The following is a 13,415-nucleotide window of genomic DNA, read 5'->3' as shown; positions in this document are numbered from 1 at the left end:
GTATCTTTTAAAGAACTGGGGGGAAAAAACGGAAAATAAAATACTTTTTTTTTTCCCCGGATCCTCCTAACACCTCCATGTACTTTTGTCAGTTATTTGCTAAACCTTGAATTTGTTAGTATCTCCAAAATTTAGTACTCTGTTTGTAGAAGAAATATCAATAATGATATTGAAGAGTGTGTGTCCAATTCTGTGTTGTGTTACAGCAGTAGTAAAGGTGGTAGTCACAGCCACGTACTGAGTAGCCGTCGCATTGTCACCACAACCACACACGCTCAGGACAGTGAGGAGGACTAGTGGGCTTCCGTGGGTACCTCCTTCCCTCGTTATCTGCCGTGTCTCTCCTTCCCTCCTCTCTTCCTCCCCCTTTTGACGACTCAAACAGTTCCTTGTGTTCCCCTTGTCTGCCTAATCCTGTGGTCCTTTCTTCTCTCTCTTTCTTTTTTTTACTTATTGTCTTGTATTTCTTTCCTCTTCCACCTCTTGTTCTTCTGTATTTTTTTGTATTGATCTTCCTATTTGCCTTCTTCCTTTTGTACCTTCTTTCCACTTCCTTTCCTTTGTCTTTCTCTCCATTTATTTTTTCTTTATTTATTTTTATTCTCCTGCCCTCTACTACAACTATTACTATTATTATTCCACTTCCTAATCTTCTTCTTCTTCTTCTTTCTCTCCTCCTCCTCCTCCTCCTCCTCCTCCTCCTCCTCCTCCTCCTCCTCCTCCTCCTCTCTCCTCTCCCTCCTCCTCTCCCTCCTCCTCCTCTCTCTCCTCCTCCTCCTCTCTCTCCTCCTCCTCCTCTCTCTCCTCCTCTCTCCCCTCCCCCTCCCTGCCCTTAGGCCTGTAGCTGAGTCCATTCCAAGTACCTGTTGATTATTCCCTTTTTGATTTCTAGTTTTATTTACCTGCTACAAGAGCTTCCTCGCGCCTTTTATGCATAGCTTGTCTTCTACGTCTTAGTTTTCTTCCTCTTCTGTGTAAATTCTTTATTGTTATTTTCACACCCTGTTTTATGTTCATTTTTACTTTTTTTTTTTTTTCTTCCACCCCTAGGGTTTTGAGGACATTAGTCTACATGCAAAATGAGTTTCCACACAGTAGGATTATATGCGGATAATATATGACGAAGAGATTGGGGTGGGGGTTGGGTTAGTAATAAATGGGTAAAACCTGGATAGATGGAAGATATGAATAAAGAGAAACAAGAAATAAGAATCCCCTACACTTTTTCTTCCTTCTTGAGCAATTTTTCAACCTTACCGGTAAACATTCAATACACTTTTGTACTTTTTTACTCATTTCATATTTTTTTTGCTTTTTGTATTAATTTTTTATTTCTAAAAAATTTTTTGAATTGCTCTTCCCACCTTCTAATGTCACTCTCTCTACCGGTGGCTACTGCAGCCAAGCCGAAGCTGAAAAGATCTTAAATCAAATCACAAAGAGAACAAATCGAGGTCTGTGCAAGCTCATGAAGAACGCATCCACATCAAACGTGATTGATCTCACACAAGATTTCAGTAGCAGTGAAGACGAGAAGTTTGTGTTCCCTTGTGGTTATTTGCCCGCGTAGTGAAGGCGTTGTGTTTAATTCTTTTTTTTTTTTTTTATTATTATTATTTACTGTGTGTGCGGTGGATACAGTCAAAATATAGGAATGTTGTTGGTTGCATCTCAAACAAAAATTATGATAATTCATTAACACAAGCGCAAAAATGACTGCATCGAGACGTGTGATTAGAGTTTGAGATCTTTCCCTTGTCTGAAGTATTGATCTCTTGACAACCAGACTAACTGTTTTCCTGTGAAGATTTAAGGGTGTGAACCAACTAATCAGATATTTTGATAACAGATAGATGTATTAGGTTCTAACAGTTATTTTTTACATTTTTTGTTGTTGTCTTGCTACTACATTTACTGCATGACTGCATCTGATATAATGCTGCAGCTGTTAGCAGAGCATTATATATATTTCCCCCCCCAAATTAATACTTTGCTAGTGACAGTAATGTTTGGATAGCTGGTGAAGACCATTTCTGAGCATTTTTCGTTCCTTGCAGATACTCCTCTCGGAAAGGTCACGTGTTAGTAACGTCCCTACCAGTCTTTGCATGAAATTAACCTGTTGTGATGACACTATGTGCAGTCCACAGTCTTAGAAACACCTGTGACTGTTGTTATCTAGCGTTGTTGAATAGAAGCATCAGTTAGATATGATATTAATCTATTTATTATTCTTTGTTTCTAACCAACTGTATTGTGAAGAGCTTGCTGTTGGAGTGTATACACATATATTTATATATGAAATATGTATATATATATATATATATTTTTTATATATTTATATATATATTTATATATTTATATATTTATATATATATTTATATATTTATATATAAAATATGTATATGTTATTATGTATTATGTATATGTATGTATGAACACATACATAATCGTATATACACACACTTAACACGTACATACACCCAGTAAATATATCACATTATGATATAAATCTGCATGCAGACATGCCTGCTTGTTCTACACCCTTTTTGCTCTTTTGCACTTGAATGTATGTAATTTTTTCATCAGTTTTGACAAATGATTCATGGTACTTTTGATTTTTCTACTTGTTCAAGTAAAAGACTTTGAATCGAAACCATATTCAAATCTAACTTTAAAAACCAAATCTTTAACATCTTTATACCTTAATAATTATACATGCTATAATAACAGAAGACCCTTTTATCATGATTCCTCTTAAAGAACTGGCACCTGTCGTGTGAATGTAGTGCGAGACGAGAAACACCTTAATAACCTGGTCCTCTCCCTTCCCCCTCCCCCCCCCATAGGCGTGGCGGTGCTGGGATCAGTTCCCGCCTTGACTTCCTCGGAATGAAGCGCGGGTCGATCGCAGCTGCCAGTGACGACTCACAGAACGCAGACGACTCAGTGGACGGGGAGGAAGATGCCACCAAGTGAGCAGTCGGCCCACCTGGGCAGAAAGTGGCTGCCCCAGGACACACCTCTGTGTACTGATCACCCCAGAGATTGGAAAGGGACTCAAAGGACACTCATGAAAAGGGGTTGAAAGGATATTAATTTGATCCAAGATGGTGATTTATAAAATTTCAAGAGAATGTGATTTTTTAAAGATTAGTAAAAAAGAAAGAAATTCAGAAGGTGATGTGTTGCAAATACGCTTCATTGTAAGTTAATATCTGAAATGTCAAAATTGAAATAGCAGCATTGTCCTGTGAGCTGCATTTATCAACAAAAATTGCATACACAGCAGTTTCATTATAGTATGGATGGTAAACTTTCCTTTGGTTTTCTCAATGGAAATATTTATATATTAACACAATTTTCATCTTTCCTGAAAGGAGAAAATAAAATAAAAATTGTAATGCAAAATTAGGAAAATTTGATTATAAGATTATGTAAAAATTTCTCCTAAGGTGTGTCTCTATGTTGAACTAGTTGCCATATTATAGCCTTGCACCATGAGTGAACTGACAAATTGTATTCAACATTCCAGGAAAATAGGGCTTATCAACGTTGGCATATTTGTACTTAATAGTAAGGAGGGAAGATTAATTGGATAGGATCTATGGTTACAAAATGAAAAATAATAAAAGCACAAAGTTGCCTCTCCTAATCCCCAACAATTTTCTACCCATATGAGGAAGCTGGTACATCAGGTACCATAAGATAGCATGAGGTAGAGATTAGTTGTTGGGGGTGAGGACCTGGCCGATAACCTTAGGTGAATTGGCGTGGAAGGGAACAGCACAGTGGTTGCCAAGCAATACAGGGCTGTCCCATTTGATAGAGGTTGGATATACAAGTACACTCGTGGCTGAAGGGTTGGTGTGCACTGCCAGGTATGTCTTTTCCTCATGCCTGTGAGAGACGCACACCGACCCTACCACCTGGTGATGCCAGCAGTGCGAAAGGAGCTCAATGGCTCAGGCAATATTTGCCAATGGACATCAAATGATATGAAGTGTGCCTCGGCACACAACTTTTTTTACTGTCATAATAGATTTTCCTAACTTTGTATCAAACTAACCGTGAATGCTTCCAATCTGCTACATTTGTATAGATTAAATAATAATGGATGAACTAACATATTACCATTAGTTAAGAGCTGCCTATATGATTATTATTATTGTTATGTAATATCAGTGAGTATCTTGTATAGTCGCCCGGCCAATTAGCAATGCAGTCTTTCTTATCCATCCTGTACTCTTTTATTGCTATTTTATTTAGAACTCATTAACTCTCCTAGTACTTCTTTCTCCTTTTTATAACTGATGTTTTTTGTTGCTTTGTTTATTTAACTTTCTATTTAGTTGTATTTACTGGTTGTAATCTTAGGCTTATTATTTATCTTGAACCTTCCAAGTGACCTTAAAAAAAGCTTAAAAAAAGAAAAAAAAGAAAAAAGATTTTGACTCATTGCTCATCATCAAGTCCCAATCTTCTCACTTCTTATTGTAAATCATTCCCAGTTCTGTAGGAAGAGTATATGCCTTATAGATGTAGAACAAAGCTAGGGGGAGTAATGAATAACTAATTATAAACTGAAGTAGCCGTAGAGGGTAAATACGGAAATGATATACACTTGTACAGGGTGGCCATAAGAAATGTTTCCCTTTTTCTTTTCTTTTCTTTTTTTTTTTTTCCAAGTAGCCGTAATGTCTTTTTGAAATTGTGATTTAAAAGTATGAAAGCTTCTATAAGGTGCTTTGTTTTTGATATTGCTAATGCATTTGTTAATTTGAACTTTTTTGATCAGGTATCGTATGAACTAGGAAGAATTTCAGTCGAGCCAATTTTTCTATATAAATAAAAGAGCAGGGTACACTAGCTTACCAGTGAAGTTTAGGCCAGAGAAGTTCCATGGAGACTCGTCAGTTTGGAAGCACAAGTATATTCATGATTGAGGATGATGTATCTCGAGTCTGGAAATTGTTTTATTTTTCTGGCTTTTTTTATGGTTTTCAATTGTGAGTCTTATAATTTATCATAAGTCAATAACAGGCTCAAGCAATCTTTACCAATTTTGTTTTAAGAGAAATGCCATTAATAAGTCTCTCATTCCAAAAGAAGTGGAGGAATTAGGTACTGTTAAGAAGAAATTGTCTTTTTATTTTTTTATTTTTTTTTTTATAATTGTGTAATCACTTCAGCATACCGTAATGTCTGGGCCTCCTCACACGTGGGGACATGTACCGTCCAAACACGCAGGAAAAGCCATATGCGTGAAGCCCTGCAGTGCCACAGGGCCATGGCTGGAGTGATGCTGGTTGTTGTTGTTCCTATTCAGGGGGAAAATGTGCCAAGTGCATTATTAGTTAAGAGTTGATCGATTTACAGGTGATGAACAACTAACAGATATATATATATATATACACACACACATACACAAAGACAGAACACATCCGTGGGTCTCCTGTCCCTGATCTTGTATTTCTTTTTTAGGGTTTTTAAAGTAGGAGGAGGTTTCCTTGCTCATGTTCACATTACGGATTATGTCAGAATGTGTTACACAATGATTTGTATTTTGTAATGTTACTCTTCTGTGTATACTTGGGATGTGCTCCAGCTGACTTGCAATAAATGGCCTTGACAAACGTGTATTTTTTTTTGCCTTTCATTACAATCAGTTTATCCATTTTTTTTACAGAAGCAATTTGATCTGATTTTCAAAAAAATTGTCATTCTTGTGCAAGATTTGTCAATTTTGTGGATGTATTGCTATAGGAACTAAACAAATCTTGCAAAAGTTTCTATAATAATTCAAATTTTAAATGGAAACTGCTGTGGATATGGAGTATTTGATTTCTTAAGTTAATAACCCCAAAATTTTGATGAATGTATGAAAAATTAAGACAAAATTTTCAAAAACTTTGCTAATTCTCTAGAAAAAAATGATCAACAATATATATATATATATATATATATATATATATATATAATATATATATATTTATATTTATATTTATATTTATATTTATATTTATATTTATATTTATATTTATATTTATATTTATATTTATATTTATATTTTATATTTTATATTTTATATTTTATATTTTATATTTTATATTTTATATTTTATATTTTATATTTTATTTATATTATTTTATATTTTTATATTATTTTATATTTTTTATTATTTTATATTTTTTATTATTTTATATTTTTTATTATTTTATATTTTTTATTATTTTATATTTTTTATTTTTTATTTTTTATTTTTTATTTTTTTATATTTTTTATTTTATATTTTATATTTATATCCCCCCAATCCCTTGCTCGATGTTGTCGTGGGGGGGCTTAGGAGGCGGAGACTGGGACCCAATGATGGGGAACTCCCCAACCTTGGGACTCAACCCTCGACTCAACTAATTTTGCATGGTCTTTATTTTCCTTCCCACTTTTCGTTTCTGTCCCTTCACCAAACCCTCCTGCTATTCACCTCCTAAGGTGTGAGAGCCGTGCTGAAAGGATGAAAGGCTGACTTTGTGCCAGTCCTGAACGGCCTGAGGGAGCCATGGGCACGGTATTCCCCTGATTTAGTTATCTAGCCCTTACCCCTCAAGGGGACCCTGAGGGGTGGACTGTTTTTATCCCCAACATAATCCAGGCTTACCATGGCCAGTAATGAAAATTTATCCCCACTATTAGGGGCAATGAGGCTTGCCCCTTTATCAAATAGCCCCAACGATGTAAACCCACCAGATTCCTGACCCAGGCTCTCCTTTGACCACGGCTCCGAACTCTGCAATAACTCCCCCCTCATCAATACCTACTAGTACAGTAGCCAACAATCAACCCTTCTCAACTTCAACACATCTACCCCCACAACCTCCAACATCAACCACCTCATCCTCCCTTATTAATACCTTACAGCCTTATTGCCCACCTCCCCATAACACTACCTCCCTTAACACTACTCCATCTTCGTCACGCCCCCGCCCTTCGACTACCCCTATCTCTACAACAATTTTGAATACCCTCTTCAGCACAGCCAAATGGGACCGATTTTTCGTGATCCCTCCCACAGCTCCCTACTCTCACAACACCCTTCTCTTCCAACAATGTCTCCAAAAACAAGTAGGTAAAGTCTCTTTCCGTAGCCGACCTGACCGCTCCCGTCTTGTCACAGTAACATCCGAAAACCAAGCTATAGCATTAACAAAACTAACAGACCTATATGGTAACCCCATCCTTGCAGAACCCCTTCCAATCCTCAATACTTGCACCGGAACAGTTTCAATCTCCCCAGCAAATTGCCCAATCTATGACAAAGATTGGTCAGATTGTGGAGAAGATCTACTTGCCTGTCTCACAGAGTATGATGCAACATCAGTACAATGCTACTCCATTCCCCCAGAGGTCATCGAAAGAAACCCACTAACATAGCCAAAATTACCTTCCGTAGGCATGACCTTCCCTTTAACGTCTACATAGGAGGAGAATCCCTCCCTGTTCGTCCATACCAACCCCCTCCACGCCCCAGTCCCAAAATTGTTGGCGTCTAGGACACCCAGCCAAACATTGCCGTTCCACAGCCAGATGCCCACTATGTGCCCAACCTGGCCATACCCGATCTAACTGCCCTGCACAATCACGCACATGTGCCAACTGTGGCGGCCCCCATAATGTATTTTATAGGGTTGTCCCACCTATAAATTTGAGTCTGAGGTAGCAACTCTCAGATTCAAACTTGGACTCACACTACGCGAAGCCAGACAAGAAGCACGTCGACGTGGTTTCTACCTCCTACCTTCCCCAGTCAAACTCTTTTGCCATCCTAAATCCAGACACTCCAATCTCTACTACAGATACTTCAATCACCACTACAATCCCAACACCTTCCCCTCTCCCTCCTCGCACTACCCGTAACAGACAGAACAAACGTTCCACCCCCTCTTCCCCTACCACACAATCACCTCCACCTTCCTTTGCTCCTATGCTTGAGACACCAGTCCTCTCTTCCCCCCCTCACAAGAAATCCTTTATCCCCCAAAACTCCCGAACCAACTCAGAAGAAGAAACCATTGAAAATATTCAAGATTACCTAATGAAAAAATGACACTCAACCTCCAAATCTTACAACTCCTGCTCCTTCCACACTCCAAGTAACTGCTGATATCCATCCTCCTCCTAACGATATCCCCCCTACACCCTATCCTCCTACCCCTCCCAACACAGCCCATCCCCCCGACCCCAACCCCGCCCACATTAACCCTCCCACCATCCCCTCTATCCCTTCCACTCCCTCCTTACGCACATGAATCCCTTATGTAACTCATTAACTCTCATAAAGTCAATACACACCACCAGACACTCCAATCCCACACATCCTACTGCCGTGCCCACGTTTTGAAACCACTCGTACCTCTGCTTTCCCCCACCTATCCCCCCTTCACCGACCTCCCAACCTATCAGACATCCTTACAGAATCCCACACTTTTTGCTTCAACAACCTATTCTCTTTCCTCAAACGCATACATATTCTTCATCTAATCTAACTCCTTACCATACCCGACCCTAACTCTTTCACTCACCAACTCCTTTGCCCAGCTTAGTCAACTAATCACTAACTCAACCACCCTTCCCTAACATTAACTATAGTGCTACATGACCTTAGATGTCTAGCACATTTATCTTGCTTTTAACCATTAACCATTAACCATTTATATTTATATTTATATTTATATTTATATTTATATTTATATTTATATTTATATTTATATTTATATTTATATTTATATTTTTATTTATATTTCATATTCATATTCATATTCATATTCATATTCATATTCATATTCATATTCATATTCATATTCATATTCATATTCATATTCATATTTATATTTATATTTATATTCATATTCATATTCATTTGTATATATTTACATATATATTTTCATATATATTTTCATATATATTTCATATATATTTCATATATATTTCATATATATTTACATATATATTTATATATATATTATATATATATTATATATATATTTATATTTATATTTATATATATTATATATATATATATTATATATATTATATATAATATATATATATATATAATTTTAATAAGTTGGAAGAAAGAAACCATTAAAAAAAAATTGATATATAACATATACTAAATATGTTTCATCTGCACATGTTTTAAACAAGAAAAAAGTTTTTATAATACAAATAGTTAACAAAAAGGTGATTGGTAATTGGCCCTTTTTAAGTTCACTAGTCACATGTTGTGCTTGTTCTCTCATTAACACTTGCCAAGAAAGGGCCATAAGATGCTAATCCAATGTCAATGGATATCAAATTATATGCAAAAAAGAAAAAAAAAGGAAAGAGAAAAACAAAGCTGAATTGTATTTATAATTTCTTTCTTTTAACGGTAGGTTCATGTTTGAGCCGCCGTGGTCATAGCATGATACTTAATTGTAGTTTTCATGTAGTGATGCTCTTGGAGTGAGTAAGTGGTAGGGTCCCCAGTTCCTTTCCACAGAGAGTGCCGGTGGTACCTTTTAGGTAATCATTCTCTCTATTTATCCGGGCTTGGGACCAGCACTTGACTTGGGCTGGCTTGGCCACCCAGTGGCTAGGTAGGCAATCAAGGTGAAGATCCTTGCCCAAGTGAACAACGCGGCGGTCGGTGACTCGAACCCTCGAATTCAGATTGCCGTCGTGACAGTCTTGAGTCCGACGTTCTAACCATTCGGCCACCGCGGCCCATGTATTTATAATACTGTAAGTATATATAGATGGAGATGTTCATATAGATAGAAATATACACAGATACATGGATGCACACACATATAGGTATGTAAATATATAATATATAAATATAATATTAATATATATTATATATATACATATATATATATATATATATATATATATATATATATATATATATATATATATATATATATATGTATATATATATAATATAATATAATATATAAATATAATTTAGATATACTATATATCTATTTATTTATATAAATATATATTATAAAATTAATACATATATATAATATATATATATATATAGATAGATAGATAGATATATATATATATAATTCATTTATGTAATATATATTTATATAAATATAATATAAATATAATAGAGATATAATATATATATATATATATATATATATATATATATATATTTTTTTTTTTTCAACAGCCATTCATTCCACTGCAGGACATAGGCCTCTCTCAATTCACTACTGAGAGGTTATATATGGCAGTGCCACCCTTGCCTGATTGGATGCCCTTCCTAATCAACCGCGGTTTGTGCCACGGCGGTGACTTCCCCTACGACACTTGCGTTTTGACTTCTCTAGGCGATATGTCGTTTTCTAGGAGGGCAATCGAGGTGAAGTTCCTTGCCAAAGGGAACAACGCGCCGGCCGGTGACTCGAACCCTCGAACTCAGATTGCCGTCGTGACAGTCTTGAGTCCGATTGCTCTAACCGCTCGGCCACCACGGCCTCATTATATATATATATATATATATATATATATATATATATATATATATATATATATATATTGTTACGCCGGTCGCCTCGTGTCTCTGCCACCAACACAAGGCAGGCTAGGCAGACGGCGTGTTATATACAGGGTCGTGAACACTGAACAGCTCCAAGAGGCACCGAGCACCACAGCGTCCCAGAACACCACCAGGGGAAACGCCAAGTGGCGAGGCAGGGCACGAAATAAACACACGATGACAGTCCTTCCTTTATTTACACAAGATATTTACCCGTACACTTTTCTATAGGCACAATACAGGGGGAAACCAGCTCGTCACACTGCACGATACAGCTTATAACAGGGCAACACAAAGTTTATATCAGGTCACAAGGGCACACACGAGGTCTTCACAGGAGCAGCACCCAACTGCATCTCACGGCTTGTTCCTCCGCTACTCCGCTCACAGCCAGCTGCGTCATGTTTGCCCAGGTCCCTTCATGTAAACACATGTTTCGCACAGAGACAAAGACCCACTGGCGTAGCAATATATATATATATATATCTATATATATATATATATATATATATTATATATATATATATATATATATATATTATATATAAATATATATCCATTTATACACTATATATTTATACAAATATAATATAGATATAATATATATATATATATATATATATATATATATATATATATATATATATATGAGAGAGAGAGAGAGAGAGACAGAGATTTATAGATTTAGAGAATTATAAGTGACACATATGCGTGCATGTGTGAGGGAATGCTACAGCTCAGTGTTATTTTACAATTAATACAGTGTCTCATGCAGCTACTTCAGCCTATAAAATTTCTGGGCAATACAATGTCGAACTATAATAATTTATCAATTAACACCATAACATAACAGTTTATAGTATCTCGCGGATGTTATGGCGTAGGCGGAGTTAATGACTCTTCTAGGGCAGAGGTTCTCGAAATGGGGGTCCCGACCACCAGAGAGGACGCGAAATAATTTTGAGATGTTGCGAAATGCTGCAGCCTCTCTTCCTCCTCCTCCTCCTTCTTTTCCTACCACTGAAAAAGATTTGGATATTAGTGGCAGAAGACTATCCAGGATTATCCATAACCGCAATGAATGTGCTGACGCCTTTCGGATCGACCTTGCTCCGTGCAGTTACATTTTCCATACTGTCGAGGAGGATCGTGTTGTGGTTTCCAGCATCGCCCCAAGGCTGAAGACTGTAGTCCATTTTTACCATTAATAATGGTAAGTTGTTCAGCCTTTAAAGATATATATCGACAGGCAAGCAGATACACAGAGACACGGACATGTGTTATAGTAATTGTCAGAAATATTTCGTTCTTGGGGAAGTTGGTCGCGAATCTATCGAAGTAATTTGTAGGAGTCACAGCCAATAAAGTTTGAGAACCCTTGTTCTAGGGAGGGGATTTTCAGCTGATTTAGGGCTTCACTATAAGAGTATATACGGAGTAGGTTATTTTGGGATGCGCCAAATGCACCTGCACTGGATAGCTTGTATTTTTCTACCGCAATTTGAAATAATGTTTTGGTGGTACTGAACCACGGTAGGCCTTCACTGATAATTACTAACAGATTCACCTTAGAGGCGAGAGTTAAATGGCCATTACCCATTTTCGGAATTCTGTTACAATCAGCTAATTTATTGAATTTAGGTTTTATATTTTTGTGCATATTGTTTATTTGCTTGAGGTTGTGATGTAATAAGATGTTGCCTTGTCCTGGTTTGTGTGCAAATGCTAGTGTCATGTCGACCACGTACTTGTAGATCGCGAGCGGATTATTATTCTCATTTACCATTATCAGGGATAATAATGGGACGAGGTCCGTTCCTTCAGGGACTGCGTAGTGAAGTTCGATCTCATCGGATATTTGGTTATTTGCACGAGTCCTTCTGGGAGCGGAGATCGATGAAGGAGATCCATTTCACCCAGCCCTCGTAAAATCCCATTTCTTGACTATGCCGGTGTGATCGACGAGATCGATGGTGACAGAGGTTATCTCCAGTCGTTTGTTTACATATGATATGATGTAATTGATAAGGTAACCAAGTAGTACACTATGGAACTTCCCTTAATGTTTCTGAAGTGGCAGTGGATCTGTTTTGGAAACTCGAATTGTGGTGGCTCACTTCCATAGGACAGGTACTCCTAGTGAGGAGCTGTTACAGATATCGCATCGAGGGAAGGCGAGCTCGGGAGCGAATTCACGCAGTTATCTTCGGGAAATGTCATCAGGGCCAGAAGATTTACTTTTTTGATATCCATTTTACATACTAATATACCTCGTAATAGCTTATACATGCTTGAAGAGCCCTGGAAGGTAAGAACGCCGTCTACTCTATTGTTTGCAGTGACGAGAGTAGCTTGTTGATGTTAGCAGCGCTCTCTGGCGAGTCGACAATTTCGCTTATTTGAGAGAGGTAACGGTCATTTGTCTTGTCACCAATTATGTTATCAATGCGGCTGTTGTACGGTTTGGGGCCTCCTTCACTGATTCTATCAATTATTTGTTAATGATAGTTCTTAGCCAATCTTATTTCTTGTCTTAATTTTGCACGTATTAGGAGAAAGGGAAAGAGAGAGGGAGGGAGGAGCGAGAGAAAGAGAAAGAGAAAGAAAGAGGAAAAGAAAGAGGGAGTGATAGAGTGAGAGTGAAGAAAAGGGGGAGTGAAAGAGAGGGGACAGGGGGAAAGGGAAAGGGAGAGGAAGCGGGAGATAAATATATATATATATATATATATATATATATATATATATATATATATATATAGAGAGAGAGAGAGAGAGAGAGAGAGAGAGAGAGAGAGAGAGAGAGAGCAGAGAATAAAAT

The 13,415-nt window shown here is 37.1% G+C and overlaps 1 protein-coding gene across 1 annotated transcript in view; it reads left to right on the top strand.

Moving 5' to 3' along the window:
* Nucleotides 1-5,636, top strand: part of LOC119595078 (myosin heavy chain, non-muscle-like) — a gene marked incomplete at its 5' end in the record, with an annotated part of 102,725 nt that extends 97,089 nt beyond the window's left edge. Inside the window, 1 exon segment of the mRNA XM_037944223.1 lies at nt 2,850-5,636. Within this exon segment, the coding sequence (XP_037800151.1) occupies nt 2,850-2,979 (130 nt within the window).
* Between the last annotated feature and the right edge of the window lie 7,779 nt (nt 5,637-13,415).

Source organism: Penaeus monodon, chromosome 35 (assembly GCF_015228065.2).
Source record: "Penaeus monodon isolate SGIC_2016 chromosome 35, NSTDA_Pmon_1, whole genome shotgun sequence".
In the NCBI taxonomy this organism is placed as follows: domain Eukaryota; kingdom Metazoa; phylum Arthropoda; class Malacostraca; order Decapoda; family Penaeidae; genus Penaeus; species Penaeus monodon.
The sequence above is the reverse complement of the archived record's forward strand: the minus strand, read 5'-3'. Positions and strand labels throughout refer to the sequence as shown.